At 37.2% G+C, this 20,947-nt stretch overlaps 1 protein-coding gene across 1 annotated transcript in view; it reads left to right on the forward strand.

The window, feature by feature from the left end:
• The window catches only part of glis3 (GLIS family zinc finger 3), a 64,241-nt gene that overhangs the window by 31,721 nt on the left and 11,573 nt on the right, over positions 1-20,947 (forward strand). Inside the window, exons 4-7 of the mRNA XM_072912067.1 lie at positions 3,292-3,453; positions 3,553-3,663; positions 10,669-10,798; positions 10,921-10,993. Of these exons, the coding sequence (XP_072768168.1) occupies positions 3,292-3,453; positions 3,553-3,663; positions 10,669-10,798; positions 10,921-10,993 (476 nt within the window). The remainder of the gene's footprint in view (positions 1-3,291; positions 3,454-3,552; positions 3,664-10,668; positions 10,799-10,920; positions 10,994-20,947) is intronic.

A 20,947-nucleotide genomic window follows, 5' to 3' on the forward strand; every position in this document is an offset into this window, starting at 1 on the left:
AAAAAACACGTTTTATATTCTAGTTTCTTCAAAAATGCCACCTTTTGCCCTGATTACTGCTTTGCACACTCTTGGCATCCTCTCAATGAGCTAACTCCTTCAAGACTGTTGGAAAACCATTTCAGGTGACTACCTCTTGAAGCTCATCGAGAGAATGCCAAGAGTGTGCAAAGCAGTAATCAGAGCAAAAGGTGACAATCTACAATGTAAATAGTCATGAAAATAAAGAAAACGCATTGAATGAGGAGAAGGTGTGTCCAGACTTTTGGCCTGTACTGTACATAACTACTGCTTTTTTTTTAGATGACAGTACACTACTTAAGTTCTTTTTTGCAGTAAAATACGTTTTACCTTTTTTTGTTATGTACTTATGTACTGAAATAACTAAAAAACATTTTTTATATTCTGCGATGAGGGGGCGACTTGTCCAGGGTGTACCCCGCCTTCCGCCCAAATGCAGCTGAGATAGGCCAGCACCCCCCGCGACCCCAAAAAAGGGACAAGCGGATGGATGGATGTTTTATATTCTACTTTCTTCAAAATAGCCACCCTTTGCTCTGATTACTGCTTTGCACACTCTTGGCATTCTCTCAATGAGCTAACTCCTTCAAGACTGTTGGAAAACCATGTCACCTCTTGCAGCTCATCGAGAGAATGCCAAGAGTGGCAATTTACAATGTAAATAGTCATGAAAATAAAGAAAACACATTGAATGAGGAGAAGGTGTGTCCAAACTTTTGGCCTGTACTGTACATAACTACTGTTTTTTTTTTTAATGACAGTACTCTACTTAAGTTCTTTTCGCAGTAAAATGCTTTTTACCTCTTTTTGTTATGTACTGAAATAACTAAAAAACATGTTTTATATTCTAGTTTCTTCAAAATAGCCACCCTTTGCTCTCATTACTGCTTTGCACACTCTTGGCATCCTTTCAATGAGCTAACTCCTTCAAGACTGTTGGAAAACAATTTCAGGTGATCTACCTCTTGAAGCTCATCAAGAGAATGCCAAGAGTGTGCAAAGCAGTAATCAGAGCAAAGAGTGACAATCTACAATGTAAATAGTCATGAAAATATAGAAAATGCTTTGAATAAGGGGAAGGTGTGTCCAAACTTTTGGCCTGTACTGTACATAACTACTGTTTTTTTTTTTTAAATGACAGTACACTACTTAAGTTCTTTTTTTGCAGTAAAATGGTTTTTACTTTTTTTTGTTATGTACTGAAATAACTAAAACACATGTTTTATATTCTAGTTCCTTCAAAATAGCCACCCTTTTCACTGATTACTGCTTTGCACACTCTTGGCATCCTCTCAATGAGCTAACTCCTTCAAGACTGTTGGAAAACCATTTCAGGTGACTACCTCTTGAAGCTCATCGAGAGAATGCCAAGAGTGTGCAAAGCAGTAATCAAAGCAAAGAGTGACAATCTACAATGTAAATAGTCATGAAAATAAAGAAAACGCATTGAATGAGGAGAAGGTGTGTCCAAACGTTTGGCCTGTACTGTACATAACTACTGTTTTTTTTTTAGATGACAGTACACTACTTAAGTTATTTTCGCAGTAAAATGCTTTTTACCTTTTTTTATTATGTACTGAAATAACTAAAAACCGTGTTTTATATTCTAGTTTCTTCAAAATAGTCACCCTTTGCTCTGATTACGGCTTTGCACACTCTTGGCATCCTCTCAATGAGCTAATTCCTTCAAGACTGTTGGAAAACCATTTCAGGTGACTACCTCTTGAAGCTCATTGAGAGAATGCCAAGAGTGTGCAGAGCAGTAATCAGAGCAAAGAGTGACAATCTACAATGTAAATAGTCATAAAAATAAAGAAAACGCATTGAATGAGGAGAAGGTGTGTCCAAACGTTTGGCCTGTACTGTACATAACTACTGTTTTTTTGTTTTTTTAAATGACAGTACTTACTTACAATACTTTTTACCTTTTTTTGTTATGTACTTATGTACTGGAATCACTAAAAACATGTTTTATATTTTAGTTTCTTCAAAATAGCCACCCTTTGCTCTGATTACTGCTTTGCACACTCTTGGCATCCTCTCAATTAGCTAACTCCTTCAAGACTGTTAAAAAACAATTTCAGGTCACTACCTCTTGAAGTTCATCGAGAGAATGCCAAGAGTAATCAGAGCAAAGGGTGACAATCTACATTGTAAATAGTCATGAAAATAAAGAAAACGCATTGAATGAGGAGAAAGTGTGTCCAAACTTTTGGTCTGTACTATATATATATATATATATATATATATATATATATATATATATGTGTATGTGTGGGGAAAAAAATCACAAGACTACTTCATCTCTACAGGCCTGTTTCATGAGGGGGTTCCCTCAATCATCAGGAAATCTCCTGATGATTGAGGGAACCCCCTCATGAAACAGGCCTGTAGAGATGAAGTAGTCTTGTGATTTTTTTTCCCACACATACATATATTGCGCTCTACTACGGTATCGAGCACTATTTTTTGGATAACCTTATTAAGACATATATATATATATATATATATATATGTTTAAAACAGTAGATTGGATCATGGTTAAGATAAGTGTCATAATATTGTAGCTCCAGTAATGACTTCACAGTGTCAATGACTTGGAAGGACTCAAAAATAACTCCAGACTTGACTTAACCGGTCTTGTCTCGAGAATTGACTCGGATTTGGGATCCAAGACCTGAGACCTGCGATACATTGACTTACTCCTACTTTTGTCAGCCTGTCTGACAACAGAAAAATGACAAGGCACTGATACAGGATTTGTATGAACGCTGACCCCTGCTGGCTGCTAGATGTATTAGTCTTAATAATAGTTCAGCATATTTAAGATGGCAACTGAATTTTCTTGACATTAGCAACATCTGACCGCCTCGTGCAATGAAACATTAAGTTTGTCGGTATTAAATGATGTTAAATAGCGTCATTATGCACAGGTCGCCGCATCCCTGCAGCAATATGGTGGTTCTGCGTCGTTATCCAAACATTGACCAGGAAAAAAGGGCATATTAAAAATAAGCTTTCTATACATGGAAGAAAAAGCAATGAGGACTGGTTATTAGGCGTCCGTGCTGGTAGGAGACTAAATGAATGTTTGTGGGGTTCTTTTGCATTTGCATTTCCACCCACACAACAAGGCCGAGCAGCCTGCGTGAGTAAAATCCAGAAAGCTCTCAGAGGAAGACAAAAAAAGAGGCTAAGGTCTTATCAAATCTATGCAAATGAAAAAACCGCACCATGTGATGTGGACCTACCGCGTTTCTTTTTCCGCAGTTCAAGGGCTGCAAGAAGGCCTTCTCCCGCCTGGAAAATCTCAAGATCCACCTGCGCAGCCACACGGGGGAGAAGCCGTACCAGTGCCAGCACCCGGGATGCTTCAAGGCTTTCAGCAACTCCAGCGACCGAGCCAAGCACCAGCGCACCCACCTGGACGGGGTGAGCGGCATAAACCCTAGTCAACAAAACACACATAAAGGGTTACTTCCAGGGGTCGTGACACGTTTTTCCCAATGCTCTCTTGTCTGGGGTGTGCAGAAGCCGTACGCGTGCCAAGTGGCGGGTTGTGCCAAGCGCTACACCGATCCCAGCTCCCTGAGGAAGCACGTCAAGTCCCATTCCAATGCGGAGAGACAGTTACGGAAGAAGGTACAGTAGGAAGCTCAATCAATCAGTGTTTACTTATATGGACATTCCCAAATCATTTTTTTAGATCTTTAAAGGGGAACATTATCACAATTTCAGAATGGTTAAAACCATTAAAAATCAGTTCCCAGTGGCTTATTATATTTTTCGAAAGTTTAAAAAATGTTTTTACCCATCACGCAATAACCCTAAAAAAAGCTTCAAAGTGCCTGATTTTAACCATCGTTATAAACACCCGTCCATTTTCCTGTGACGTCACATAGTGAAGCCAACACAAACAAACATGGCGGAAAGAACAGCAAGCTATAGCGACATTAGCTCGGATTCAGACTCGGATTTCAGCGGCTTAAGCGATTCAACAGATTACGAATGTATTGAAACGGATGGTTGTAGTGTGGAGGCAGGTAGCGAAAACGAAATTGAAGAAGAAACTGAAGCTATTGAGCCATATCGGTTTGAACCGTATGCAAGCGAAACTGACGAAAACGACACGACAGCCAGCGACACGGGAGAAAGCGAGGACGAATTCGGCGATCGCCTTCTAACCAACGATTGGTATGTGTTTGTTTGGCATTAAAGGAAACTAACAACTATGAACTAGGTTTACAGCATATGAAATACATTTGGCAACAACATGCACTTTGAGAGTGCAGACAGCCCAATTTTCGTCAATTAATATATTCTGTAGACATACCCTCATCCGCTCTCTTTTCCTGAAAGCTGATCTGTCCAGTTTTGGAGTTGATGTCAGCAGGCCAGGGAAGCTAGGGTCGATAGGGGGTTTAGCTCGCTCGTCTGCGGGAACCAACTGCCGCCATTGCTTGCCGTGCTACCGAGGTCCTTTGTCCCTGAATTGCTCACACACTCCGGCAGATTCAATGGGGGTCTGGCGGCAGATTTCTTTGACTTTATCGTTGGAAATGCATCTGCTTTGAGTGTCGCAGGATATCCACACATTCTTGCCATCTCTGTCGTAGCATAGCTTTCGTCGGTAAAGTGTGCGGAACAAACGTCCAATTTCTTGCCACTTTCGCATCTTTGGGCCACTGGTCCAACTTGAATCCGTCCCTGTTCGTGTTGTTACACCCTCCGACAACACACCGACGAGGCATGATGTCTCCAAAGTATGGAAAACAGTCGAAAAAAACGGAGAATAACAGAGCTGATTTGACTCGGTGTTTGAGAAAATGGCGGATTGCTTCCCGATGTGACGCCAAGTTGTGACGTCATCGCTCCGAGAGCGAATATTAGAAAGGCGTTTAATTCGCCAAAATTCACCCATTTAGAGTTCGGAAATCGGTTAAAAAAATATATGGTCTTTTTTCTGCAACATCAAGGTATATATTGATGCTTACATAGGTCTGGTGATAATGTTCCCCTTTAAGATGGACATTGTAGCTGCCATTATGATGTGCAGTGATGTTTTCTAACGACCGTAAGTCTTGAACTATACAAAGTATTTCAATGGTTGGAATCTGCGCTTTTGCATGATATACTGGTTACTATAGTAATGTAATTAGTTACTATGGTAATCTAGTTAGTTACTATGGTAATCTAAGTCACAGCAGCTCAGACGAGGCACCAAGCAGTGTGGGCGGGGAGCGTTTCCACAGAGTGTTTCCAGAGCGGCCAGCCTGAAATGCGGGTGTCAGGGACAGACGCGGAAGGAGATTTTTACAACAAAGTTCTAAAGCTTAGTGATATATCAGATGTATCAGATTGTAGGTGGGTTTTTTTTTAACCTTTCGTGTTGATAATTTGCTGTTTGTTGCATTTTTTATGCGTTTTGCGTGACTGTAAAATATGTGGATGGAGAGGGGGTGTGACGTTCATATGTTGTCAATATTCAGTGTTTTATTGTTCATAGTTAATATTGTAAATCCCACATTCTTTATTTTCATGTACATTCTGGGTGTCTCATTCAGTAGAAATTTTTTTAAATTCCATTCCATTTTTTAAGGCGGTCTGTCATAACGTTTTTAGCATTCAATCAGACATTATTGTGAGGTTTTGTATTAGAGTTCTTAAAAATAGGACCCAAGCACACATACTGTACAGCAGATTTTTACAGCTTACACACATATATATACACATATACATATATGTATATATATATATATATATATATATATATATATATATATATATATATATATATATATATATATATATATATATATATAAACACACATATATGTATATATATATATATATATATAAACACACATATATGTATATGTATGTGTATATATATATATATATACATATATGTATGTATATATATATATATATATATATATATATATATATATATATATATATACATATATATATATATGCATATATACATATATATACATATATACATACATATATATATATATATATATACATATACACATATATATATATGTATATATATATATATATATATATATATATATACATGTACATATACATATACATATACATACATACATACATACATACATCCTTTGATTGGGAGTTTTATATATATACATACATACATACATACATATATATATACATACATACATACATACATACATACATACATACATATATATATATACATATACAAATACATATACATATACATATACATATACATATACATATACATATACATAGGGGCAGCACGATGGGGTTAGTCATGTGCCTCACAAACTCCGGCTTCCTCCCACCTCCAAAGACATGCACCTGGGGATAGGTTGATTGGCAACACTAAATTGGCCCTAGTGTGTGAATGTTGTCTGTCTATCTGTGTTGGCCCTGCAATGAGGTGGTGACTTGTCCAGGGTGTACCCCCCCGCGCGACCCCGAAAGGGACAAGCGGTAGAAAATGGATGGATGGATGGATGGATGGATGTATACAGAGACAGACAGATATACCAGCACTCAGACACATTTTTTCCTCTAAATTTGGCCCCCCAAGTCAAAATAATTGCCCAGGCCTGAACTCGGGGGTATTCCAGGTAGGAGGTTCAACAAACTCTGACATCTGAGTTGGTTTAACAGGAAAGTCAGAATTTAAGTTTCAGAACAATTATCTGAATTAGCTCAATCAATCCTGAGTACTCAGTGTGTTGACTCTGAGCAAAGACCAAGAATAAAAAAGCTATGTTTAACATAGCAGTTTAACATCTACCTACTGAATATTAGCAATAAGAGGGGTGATAAATTGGTGCATATCTTTTTCTATCACCATAGATACCGACTCGACATTTCATAAAGCTCCCCACAAACAAAAAGTCTTTACTTTGTAACTTTTATAAGTGATGCGATAATTAGATCCACTTAACAAACACTTAATTCTGATTATTTGAACTAAAAAAAGATGAAGGTGCCAGAGTCATTCAAACTCTGGTAAATAATTGAATCTAAATACAATATTCATGTTCTAAAACAGGCTCTTCAACTAGAGGGGCCAAATCCGGCCCAGCAAAGACACTATAGAGTTCAGTTGAAAACTTTGGATTTTTTGCAGCAAATTTCTAAAAACAAACACCAGCCTGCTCTTGTAATAGAATAGAATAGAATAGAATATATCTTTATTGTCATTGTACATTGTACAACGAAATTGCAAGCAAACTAATTTGGCAATGGCAGATCCTTGCATTGACAGTTCAACCTTGCTGGCAAACAAAGAACACTGGGGGCCAAACTTGTGATGTACATAACTGAGGTGTTCCTCAAGGCACCCCTTTAAGTCCTCTCTCTTTTGGCAGCCAGGCTTTTTTCATAATGTGATTTATGTAACTAAGGTGTTTACTTCCGATGCAGTTGGTAGTCATTTGTTTAACTTCTTTAGTTACAGTAAACTAGTGGCGTTCCTCAAGGTTCCATTTTAGGTCCTCTCTTTTTTCATCATTAAAACAACAACAACTTGTGAGAGCCTCACGTTTTGCAGAAGGTCCTTAAAAACAACAGAACGCACCTGCAACTCTTGACAAAATAAGTAGACCAATCAGATGTCCACTGTAGAGGACGCTGGTTCTTTGGATTCTAAAAAAATAAGACGAATAGTGAACAGGGAACTCTCAAAACAATTGAGTTGAATATCCCTGTGCTAGAACCAAACCAGTCATCTTTTCTGCTCATCAATAAACATATTTTTCTTCACATAAGTTTCACTCTCTGACCTGCACATGCACATTATTCAAATGAGGTCCAATACATAAGCTGTGTCAAACCTAATGCCTTTGTGATTATATTGAAGCACAGTCTGAGAGCAGATAATTTGGCATTAGAACCGTTTAGCTCCATGACAGAGGCAAAATATTAGTGACACAAATGCAAACAACAGTCATTCCTATTTTTCGGACTGTAAGGCGCACTTAAAATCCTTTCATTTTCTAAAAACTCGACAGTGCGCCTTATAACCCGGTGCGCCTAATGTACGGAATAATTTTGGTTGTGCTTACCGACCTTGAAGCTATTTTATTTGGTACATGGTGAAATGATAAGTGTGACCAGTAGATGGCAGTCACACATAAGAGATACGTGTAGACTGCAATATGACTCAAGTAAACAACACCAATATGTTATATGTTCCATTAAAAATATAGAACATTACACACGGCGCTCAAAACTCTATCAAAATGTTTTAATACAACTTTGGTAAGCTATGAAGCCACACCGCTTGGTGGATTGTACTGTGCTTCACTGGCTCCCTGTGCGTTATCGAATCAATTTTAAACTCCTTTTATTTGTTTTTAAATGTCTAAACAACCTCGCGCCAACCTATCTCTCCGACCTCCTTCAGCCTTACTGCCCCACCCGATCCCTAAGATCAGCCGATCAGCTGCTGTTGACGGTCCCTGACACAAGGCTGAAGCTTAGAGGTGACAGAGCTTTCGCCGCTGCTGCTCCCAAGCTCTGGAACGACCTACCTCTGAGTATTAGACAAGCCTCCTCTCTTCCTGTTTTTAAATCTCTCTTAAAAACATACTTTTATTCCATGGCTTTTAACACTGAGTGATATCCATCCTGCAATGGCGCCCCATTATACACCTGCTGTGAACCTGTTTTTATGTTTTTATGTTTTTATTTATTCTATTTTATTTATTTATTTTTTATCGTGTTCTGTTTGTGTTGTGTTGTGTTTGCTCGGTACTCGTATTATCTTTTAACCTGCCCATTGTACAGCACTTTGGCTACCCCTGTGGTAAATCTTAAATGTGCTTTATAAATAAAGTTGATTTGATTTGATTTGATACGAAATACGTACCATATTTTTCGGAGTATAAGTCGCACCAGTCGAAAATGCATAATAAAGAAGGAAAAAAACATATAAGTCGCACTCGAGTATAAGTCGCATTTTTGGGGGAAATTTTTCGCCAGTCCCTTACAAGTTTCTCGCTTACTCCAAACTTTCTTTCTGCTGCATATTTCACTACTTCCAGCTTGTAACCTGCAGTATATGATTTCCTTTTCAGTGCCATTTTTGTTCAGCCCTTCTCAGTTTTTAGAAGTTACCGCCAATGTTGAAATGATCAATTTTCATAGGTACGGAAGTAGTAGCAGTTAGCAGCTTTTTTTTCACAATGCACTTCTGCCATGACCCGCCCCCACCAAATTTCTATTGGTTGACGTGTGTGTGTGACGATTGCTGATATACGCCTAGTCTCTTACGTGTATGAGCTAAATAATATTATTTGATATTTTACGGTAACGTGTTAATAATTTCACACATAAGCCGCTCCAGAGTATAAATCGCACAAACTATGAAAAAAACTGCGACTTATAATCCGAAAAATACGGTACTCATATAGTAGTACAGTTGGCACAGTATAGTAAACGGACAGTTAATATTTAAACATTTAACATTTAACCTATTTCTGTTCAAACTAGTTTGAACAGAAATAGTTCATGCACATTCAGATGAATTCTTCAAAATTACAATAAAGAAAAATTTGGCTGGGGCCCGGGCTGTATATATATATATATATATATATATATATATATATATATATATATATATATATATATATATATATATATATATATATATATATGTATGTATGTATGTATGTATGTATGTATGTATGTATGTATATATATATATATGTATGTATGTATGTATGTATATATATATATAAATATATATATATATATATATATATATATATATATATATATATATATATATATATATACATATATATATATATACATACATACATACATACATATATATATATATATATATACATACATACATACATACATACATACATACATACATACATACATACATACATACATACATACATACATACATATATATATATATATATATATATATATATATATATATATATATATATATATATATATATATATATATTCCTCGCGCACTAATTGACTGAAAGAGCACGCACTTGGCATGATGATGTCATGTTGTCGATGGAAAAATGCATTTTTAGACAATATGAGCTGCTAGGAGACCCCGAGAGTAACAAGCGGTTGCCTTGTTGCCTTCCATTAAGAAAAATAAACTAGTTTTTAGTGTAAGTTTGCTGGTTTCAAGAAATGTAATGCCGGGCGCATATCATTACGTCAAGATAATGGCACTAGCATTTACTTCATTTAAGAATATTTTTCAACATATTGAGAAAAAAGGTCTCTTTTTTTTTTTCTACCAAGAAAAGTGCACTTGTTATTAGTGAGAATATACTTATTTTAAGGTATTTTTGGGTTCTTTGAGGCTAGCTAATTTTACTTGTTTTGGAAAGTCTTTTCTTGTTCTATTGGCAGATCATTTTCCTTAGTTCAAGTAAAATACCCCTCATTTTTGTATTTTATTTTTCTTGTTTTTGAACACTGACTTTTTGCAGTGTATGGTCCGAAAAATACGGTAATAATAAAAATAATGTTAAATGAATAGTTCATCTATGCAAAGCGGAAATTGTCAGGGCTTGTATTGTACACATTGGTGTTAATGTGCAGCGTTAATGCCTCTGGTCCATGTGTTATTTCCTTTAGATGAAATCCACACTCGATGTGACCCAGGACCCACTGACAGACTGTTTAACCGTCCACCATCTGCACCCGAGCCTCTCTCCGCCAAACAACTTGATAGCATCCTCCAGAGCCTCTCGTGAGCCATACCCATGTATGAAGAAGCTACATTCTTAAATAGATGTGTCACATATTATATTAAGCATGCATTTACACCTAATAGCATGTGTGCATTAGACTTACAACGCGCTGGTCTGTCAACCCTTTTCTCCTCAGCCCCTACGCAGCGACACGAGCCATCCCACCATCCCAGCTTGGCTCTGATGCGCACCCTGCAAGACAATCACAGGTAATGGACCTCAGGAGCCATTAGGATTTTTATAGCATTTCATCATGGTTTTTTTTCATGAAATGCACATAATAGAATCCAATACAGCACACGAGCATATACTGTACTTACTAGCCCAGGGGCGCCAAACTCTTCTCATTAAGGGCCACCTTTGTGCACCACTAGTAACAGCAAATATGACATAATCGTCTCATGATTATTATTATATTGCCCATGTATTTTATTCATGTAATTTTTTTAGGGCTGTCAAAATCAGCACATTAATCATGCACACACAATTTATTTTGACGGTACAAGCTTTTTCACCTTAACCGCAATACCATCATTGATCGGATCAATGCGTACGTGAGTACAAAAATGAGTGAGGAGACTCAAACTGGTGTGTTCACTGGCAAATTTCACTCCAAAATACAGCCTGAAAGAACTTGAGAAAAAAACTGCTACAAAGTTTTGTGCAAATACATAACAAGCATTGAAGTAAAATGTTTGAATACGTTCCTGCACGGATGATATTCTAGTACAAATAGTTTTTTTTAGGTTAAATTTAAATTATTCAAGCGAGTAATCAACTCTGATTAATCATAATTAATACACATTTCAAATGTGATTCATTTGATTATAACAATAATAATAATTTTACAGCCCTAAATTTTTTACATACAACAATAGAGGAATAATTTGCTTTGAAATCATACGTCAGGGTGACAAGCACATATTTAAGTATTTATTTTCATTTTAACCAAAACATTTTTGGAATAAATTTTAACATAAAGTTTGTTGCACCATCCGACATGCAGTTGTTCTATCAAATTGGAAGAGCACATACAAAACTCAAAACCAGTGAAGTTGGCACGTTGTGTAAATGGTAAATAAAAACAGAATACAATGATTTGCAAATCTTTTTAACTTATATTCAATTGAATAGACTGCAAAGACAAGATACTTAACGTTCAAACTAGGAAACGTTATTTTTAGCAAATATTAGCTCATTTGGAATTTGATGCCTGCAACGTGTTTAAAAAAAGCTGGCACAAGTGGCAAAAAAAGACTGAGAAAGCTGAGGAATGCTCATCAAACACTTATTTGGAACATCCCACAGGTGAACAGGTTGATTGGGAACAGGTGGGTGCCATGATTGGATATAAAAGCAGCTTCCATGAAATGCTCAGTCATTCACAAACAAGGATGGGGTGAGGGTCACCACTTTTTTGAACAAATGTGTGAGCAAATTGTTTAAGAACATTTCTCAACCAGCTATTGCAAGGAATTTGAGGATTTCACCATCTACGATCCGTAATATCATCAAAAGGTTCAGAGAATCTGGAGAAATCACTGCACGTAAGCAGCAAGGCTGTAAACCAACATTGAATGCCCGTGATTTTCGATCCCTCAGGCGGAACTGCATCAAAAAGCGACATCAGTGTGTAAAGGATATCACCACATGGGCTCAGGAACACTTCAGAAAATCACTGTCAGTAACTACAGTTGGTTGCTACATCTGTAAGTGCAAGTTAAAAAAAAAAGCGAAAGCCATTTATCGACAACACCCAGAAACGTCGCCTGAAAGCTTCAAAAATTGGTCTCCTCAGTTCCCAAACGTTTACTGAGTGCTGTTAAAAGGAAAGGCCATGTAACACAGTGGTAAAATTGCCCCTGTGCCAACTTTTTTGCAATGTGTTGCTGCCATCAAATTCTAAGTCAATGATTATTTGAAAAAAAAAACTAAGTTTCTCAATTGGAACATTAAATATTTTGTCTCTGCAGTTTATTCAATTGAATAGAAGTTGAAAAGGATTTGCAAATCATTGTATTCTGTTTTTATTCACGAATTACACAATGTGCCAACTTCACTGGTTTTGGGTTTTGTACATTTAGTGAGAAAGATGAGGTGCTTTATTGAGGGTTAGGGTTAGGGTTAGGGATAGGGTTAGGGGTTGGGGTTAGGGGTTAGGGTTAGGGTTAGGGTTAGGGTTAGGGTTATTTCCAAGGTGTCGCAGGCCACATGTGACAATGTGGCGGACCAGATCAAACCCCCGGGCCGTAAGTTTGACACATGTGCTCTGGCCTATTGTAAATTAAAATTATTCAAAACGATTTCTAATCAAAATAAATACATGTGAATTAACATAAAATATATAAAATACACAAACAATTTATCAATACAGTTGTCCCTCGTTTATCGCTGGTAATTGGTTCCGGACATGGATAGATGAATTCCTGCACTGTACGAATCATTAATTACTAATCAAACATTTTCGTGGCTAGAGCATAAAAAACCTATTTACGGCCTGCTGAATGTGTTTTTCAACATTACTGTATGAGAGCCATCTAGACATGAAAGAACACAATTTAGTCACGTTTACACTCTTTTATTCCAGTTTAGTCATACTGCCTGAGGCCGAGCCAATCAGTGAACAGTGCACTCTGATTGATTTGGTCTTATCTAGTGGCCAATAGTACAGTAGTATTGATATTTATGGTTAATCTAGCAATGTTTACGCTTGCAAATGCTTAGTTTAGGACCAAAAAAATGGTCAAATATTCCGAAAACATCCGTGATGCTGCAATATTTCATGTGTGATGTGGCGGGGGACCACTGTACAGGAAAATAAGTCCATTGTAATCGTTTGCCTTCCCAAACACAATAGAATACTGTTCATAGTAACACAAATATTGATAATAATATTGTTACATTATTATTTAATTTCATTACTTCTGGAGAGGCATAATGTTTCTTTTAAAATAAAATAGTCCTAATTAAAGGGGGGTTTTGCATCATTTACGCAGATGCCTAGGGGGCGCTGACTTTCCAATGTGTTGTTAACCTGTTTGACCTTGGGGCCCAACTTTTCCACTACAAAAGACGCCCGGGGCCCACTCAAATCTTAACACTGAATTAATAATCGTACTCTTGATTTTAATCGTATTCAATAATTATATCTAACCTACTTACAGTTTAACAGGATGAACCTTGTCAAATAATATGAAAGCATGTGTTAGTCACAAGGCTTAGGTCAGGCAGATTACAAAAATGAATACTAATCAAATATATTGCAAAAGAAAGGACTCATAAAAAGTAATAAAAAATTAAGGTTCATACAATCATACAGTGCTAAAATAAAACAATTCTAACTAATTAATGATAAATGATAAACTATAATAACATATGTGTTCCCTACATAAACTGTCAAAATAATTTAAGTGCAAACAAAAATACAGCTTTGCCACGTTAGTCATAATTTCTGCGCTGAAGAAAATTCTCTACGACTTTAAGTCTAGATTTCTTCTGTTTGTTTGACACAATAAAATACTGTTCATAGTAACAAAAAGTTTGATAAAAATATTGTTACATTATTATTTTTATTAATTTTGTTTTACTTCTGGAGAGGCATAATGTTTCTTTTAAAATGAAATAGTCCTAATTAAAGGTTTTTTTTGCAACATTTACGCAGATGCCTAGAGGGTGCTGACTTTCCAATTTGTTGTTATCCTGTTTGACCTTGGGGCCTAACTTTTCCACTACAGAGGCGCCCGGGGCCCGCTCAAATCTTAACACTGAATTAATAATCGTACTCTTGATTTTAATTGTATTCAATAATTATATCTAACCTACTTACAGTTTAACAGGATAAACCTTGTCAAATAGTATGAAAGCATGTGTTAATCACAAGTCTTAGGTCAGGCAGATTACAAAAATGAATACTAATCAAATATATTGCAAAAGAAAGGACTCATAAAAAGTAATGAAAAATGAAAGTTCAGACAATCATACAGCGCTAAAATAAAACAATTCTAACTAATCAATGATAAATGATTATAATAATAATATATATGTTTATATATGTTATATATATATATATGTTAGAGGTGGGGTGGGGATTTTATTGCTAATTCGATACTCGATTCAACACAATTCTCGATTCAAACTGATTTTTGCAATGTATTCTTTGGCATAATAATAATAACACCTTAACAAAACAGCTTACAGGTTACAAAACCTATTTTTGGTTGCTGATGTATGACATACACGCGCACCTAGTAAGTAAAAAAATGTTTTTTAATAATTTGTCAAAAAAATGTAATACAATTAGATTTTTTTTAATTGTTCATCAATTTACAATCGAGATGAATGAGAATCGCAATCCATTTGTGATTAAAAAAAAAAAGATTTAGCACCCCTAATTATTATATACCGTATTATAGTTTGTAAAAAATAAAAATGAATATTTAAATATCTGCTTGTCACCTTGACTTACGATTTCAAAGCAAGTTATCCATCAATTTGTACGTACAAAAATCAAATAACCAAATGCATAGGCAATTGTGCAATAATATAATGAGACTACAGATGTCCGATAATATTGGCAGTCCGATATTATCGGCCGATAAATGCTTTAAAATGTAATATCGTAAATTATTGGTATCGGTTTCAAAAAGTCAAATTCATGACTTTTTAAAACGCCGCTGGTACACGGACGTAGGGAGAAGTACAGAGCGTCAATAAACCTTAAAGGCACTGCCTTCGCGTGCCGGCCCAATCACATAATATATACGGCTTTTCACACACACAAGTGAATGCAAGGCATACTTGGTCAACAGCCATACAGGTCACACTGATGGTGGCCGTATAAACAACTTTAACACTGTTACAAATATGCACCACACTGTGAACCCACACCAAACAAGAATGACGAACACATTTCGGGAGAACATCCCCACTGTAACACAACATAAACACAACAGAACAAATACCCAGAACCCCTTGCAGCACTAACTCTTCCGGGACGCTACAATATACACCCCCCGCTACCCCCTACCCCCACCCCCACCCCCGCCCCCACCTAAACCCCGCCCCCCCCCCCCCCAACCCCACCCACCTCAACCTCCTCATGCTCTCTCAGGGAGAGCATGTCCCAATTTCCAAGCTGCTGTTTTGAGGCATGTTAAAAAAAATAATGCACTTTGTGACTTCAATAATAAATATGGCAGTGCCATGTTGGCATTTTTTTTTCCATAACTTGAGTTGATTTATTTTGGAAAATCTTGTTACATTGTTTAATGCATCCAGCGGGGCATCACAACAAATTTAGGCATAATAATGTGTCAATTCCACGACTGTGTATATCGGTATCGGTTGATATCGGAATCGGTAATTAAGAGTTGGACAATATCGGAATATCGGATATCGACAAAAAAGCCATTATTTATTATTAGCCTTTATTTAACCAGGTAAAATCCCATTGAGATCTTTGATCTCAATGGGAAAATTATTTCCAACTCACAACACCCACTCTTTCCTGAATATGGAACCCTGCCATCAGGGAGAAGACTCCGGGTCCCACTATGCAAATCTAACCGCCTTAAATTATCATTTGTTCCAGCCTCCATTAAGCTGACCAACAATGTGCAATAGAATTTTAATACATAGGTTAGCACTTTTTTAGCACATAGCACTTTAGCACATAGCACTTTAGAACTAAGCACTTTAGCACACAGCACTTTATCCATGAGCTCTAGTGCAATGCACACTGGTACTTTATCTTTATCTCCATACTGTAGATTTTATGCCTACATCAAAGTGCCACCTATGTCTATCAAGCTCCATGTTCTGATGTTTAAATGTTAGTTGTATGGTTGTGGTTGTGTCTGTGCTTGTGTTTTTGTTCTGTTGTTTTTGGGTATGTTAAGAAAGCAATGATGCACTGTGCCCAAGACAAATTTCCCCGCGGGGACAATAAAGTTGAACCTTGACCTTGACCTTGATCTCTTTTCCAAGGGACACCTGGCCAAGAGGGCAGCAGCAAGGTTACATTAAAAACAGTAAACAAATACATAAAACATCACATTTACAACATTAAAACTTGCTCACATGACACATGTGCATACAGACAAGGTAGACTGCAGTCCTTTCACAGAAGCTTTAAACTCATTCAACGTAACTAGGGTTTGAAGTTTAATGTTCGATTGTAGGTTATTCCAAGCCATCGGTGCATTATCGGACATCTCTAAATGAGAGGATTATATTTTTATATTCTTACATGCATTGTTACAAACGGCCCTCTAAGGGCAGCCACGACTGCGATGTGGCCCTCCATGAAAACAAGTTTGACACTTCTGGTCTAGCCTACTTGCTTTTTCTTAGGATTTTTTTATTATTTTAAACAATTGTGGCACTAGTAGTCTACTTACAGTGCACTTTAATTGTATTTATATGTATTTTTTTACTGTGTATTTTATTTTAATTATTTATTCATGCTATTAGTGTAGTCATTGTATTAGTTATTATTGCACTGGTAGTGTGGTGGTTACATGGTGATGTCATTTCTGTAGTCGGTACGGGTTCGATTTCCGGTCTGTTCCCCACCAGCCAGCCATTAAAGCTCTGTAATGCCAGCCCTAAGCCTGGATAAAAAATGCCGGTGGCATGATGAAGGGCAAACAAATAAAAAACTAAGCTAAATAAAACCAGCATTGGGCTATCTAGAATATGCAGGAACCAAATGTTCCATCTTTCTTGAGAGGCTCCACTCAAGGATTTCTGCAGCCAGAAGCTTCACGGCTCCTCACTGGCAGCAATTGTTCTCCTATCAGCAGTCGGCCGTGAACACGCACCGCGGGATTCTGGTTAGACAATCAGGGGCTGTGAAAGCAGTCCTCGCTTTGCCTCATTGGTCTCGATCCAGCGCCGTTAATGGATGCTATAGCCACCGACGGGAGCGGATGAGGAATTCAATAAGCAAATTATAAAATCTAAAACAGCATTCAAACTCTAGTGGGGGAGCGAGATCTGTAATGACTTCATAGAAGTGAAATCAATTGTAAAATCCTCGTTGGCATTTTGCTTTACTCTTCTCGGGCTCACTTTTTTTTGTGTTCTAATCCAGTTTTTGTGCGCATTGTCGGCAAAAACGTTGCCTCCGTTTATATTTGTTGCCAAGCGGACATGCGAGTTTGCTACAGAGCAGGCCAACAATTACTGGTTTAAAGCTCTTTAGAGCACAATCTGGTTCAGTCCCTTGAAGGTTTTATTTAACATGGTCAATGTTTCCAAACTCTGGTTGGGACAAAATACTGCATATTACATTGTGCACAATAAATAAAAGGTTGTGTAATAAAGGCTAACTACTATGTTGATTAATGCATCACTGTATATCTGTCATGTCTGTGTAATCATGTTTTGTCTTAGTCGTGTTTTGTTTAGTTATTGGACTCTTTAGTTTCTGGCTTTTCACTCCCTTGTCTTGTTTCCATGATTACCTATTAGTTTCACCTGTTCCACGTTTGAACTCATTGTGCACTCTTGTTTGTCACCATAGCAACCCATTAGTTTTCACCTGTCACGTCACGCACCTGTTTCACGTTTTGAGTCACGCACCTGTTTTCGTTAATCATGTCTGTAGTATTTAAGTTCATTGTTTTTCAGTTTGTCTTGCTGGTGACATCCTCACATTTATGCTCTGTGCATTTCTGACACTTGTTTTCATGTCCATCCTTCATGCTGCTTCTTTTGTCCAAGCCAAGTAAGTTTTTGTTTATCAATGCTATAGTCTTTTGGTTTCATAGTTTGTTCTCCGCCACTGTGCATGCTTTTTGTTTGTACTTTTTTTTGCTATAGTCTTTTGGTTTCATAGTTTGTTCTACGCCACTGTGCGCGCTTTTCGGGTTTTTTTTATATATTAAATAAATCATGTACTCAAATTCCCGTCTCGCCCGAGCCAACTTTCCATTGCATTCCGGAAAAGCAAACACCCAGGACCAAGTCATGACAATATCATAACAATCATGCAAATATGCCCCATAGAGCAGTGGTTCTCAACCTTTTTTTCAGTGATGTACCCCCTTTGAACATTTTTTTAATTCAAGTACCCCCTAATCAGAGCAAAGCATTTTTGGTTGAAAAAAATTGATAAAGAAGTAAAATACAGCACTATGTCATCAGTTTCTGATTCATTAAATTGTATAACAGTGCAAAATATTGCTAATTTGTAGTGGTCTTTCTTGAACTATTTGGAAAAAAAGATATAAAAATAACTAAAAACTTGTTGAAAAATAGACAAGTAATTCAATTATAAATAAAGATTTCTACACATAGAACATACTTGCCAACCCTCCCGAATTTTCCGGGAGACTCCCGAAATTCAGCGCCTCTCCCGAAAACCTCCCGGGACAAATATTCTCCCGAAAATCTCCCGATTTTCAGCCGGAGCTGGAAGCCACGCCCCCTCCAGCTCCATGCAGACCTGAGTGAGGACAGCCTTTTTTCATGACGGGAGGACAACAGGGTGACAAGAAGTAAATCATTCAGACTAGAGATAAATTGTATTATTATGTTTATTTTACCTAAAAATAAATATATTTATTAATTAAAAAAAAAAAAAAAAACTAAATACATTTTTACTATATTTTGCTAAAAACATCAAAATTAATTGTATTTTTATTTGTATTTTTTTGTGACTCCTTTTACATCCAGCCATAGAATTATACATTAAAATAAACATATTTGAATTAATTGATTTTAAATTATCATAATAATTCATTTAAAATGACCATATTTAATTATTAAAATAATTGCTTGTTTATCAACAACTTTAGCATTTTATTCATTACATTTTGAAACTCTCAGAAGCCAAGTTATGTTCATCCATGCATCCATCCATCTTCTTCCGCTTATCCGAGGTCGGGTCGCGGGGGCAGCAGCCTAAGCAGGGAAACCCAGACTTCCCTCTCCCCAGCCACTTCGTCCAGCTCCTCCCGGGGGATCCCGAGGCGTTCCCAGGCCAGCCGGGAAACATAGTCTTCCCAACGTGTCCTGGGTCTTCCCCGTGGCCTCCTACCGGTCGGACGTGCCCTAAACACCTCCCGAGGGAAGTGATCGGGTGGCATCCTGACCAGATGCCCGAACCACCTCATCTGGCTCCTCTCGATGTGGAGGAGCAGCGGCTTTACTTTGAGCTCCCCCCGGATGACAGAGCTTCTCACCCTATCTCTAAGGGAGAGCCCTGCCACCCGGCGGAGGAAACTCATTTCGGCCGCTTGTACCCGTGATCTTGTCCTTTCGGTCATAACCCAAAGCTCATGACCATAGGTGAGGATGGGAACGTAGATCGACCGGAGTTATGTTATATTCCTTAATATTTATTTATGCAAGTTTGAAGTATCAATTATCTAAACACAGTTTTGTTTGCATATTTTCAGGATATATATATATATATATATATATATATATGAAATACTTGACTTGGTGAATTCTAGCTGTCAATATACTCCTCCCCTCTTAACCACGCCCCCAACCGCGCCCCGCCCCACCCCCGACCACGCCCCCACCCCCACCTCCCGAAATCGGAGGTCTCAAGGTTGGCAAGTATGACATAGAAGTAATCGTCAACTTAAGGTGCCCTCTTTGGGGATTGTAATAGAGATCCATCTGGATTCATGAACTTAATTCTAAACATTTCTTCACAAAAAAAGTTAATCTTTAACATCAATATTTATGGAACATGTCCACAAAAAATCTAGCTGTCAACACTGAATATTGCATTGTTGCATTCTAATGAATGGAATAGCCTACTTGATTTGATGTTCAGTTTATGAACTTACATTCATATTTTGTTGAAGTATTATTCAATAAATATATTTATAAAGGATTTTTGAATTGTTGCTATTTTCAGAATATTTAAAAAAAAATCTCACGTACCCCTTGGCATACCTTCAAGTACCCCCAGGGGTACGCGTACCCCCATTTGAGAACCACTGCCATAGAGGATGTATTCGGTATAAGGAAATAGGAGGATCATTGCCTGTTTTCCTATCATGCGGTCTAAGACATCTTTGTGTTGCATTTTTTGTGTACTGTACTAGACTTTTGGGAAAATATACTTCCTGGACAATCTATTAGGTACACCTGACTTTAGAATGACAGTGTATATACCAGGGGTGTCAAACTCATTTTAGATC

Source organism: Nerophis lumbriciformis, linkage group LG32, assembly GCF_033978685.3.
Source record: "Nerophis lumbriciformis linkage group LG32, RoL_Nlum_v2.1, whole genome shotgun sequence".
Lineage (NCBI taxonomy): Eukaryota > Metazoa > Chordata > Actinopteri > Syngnathiformes > Syngnathidae > Nerophis > Nerophis lumbriciformis.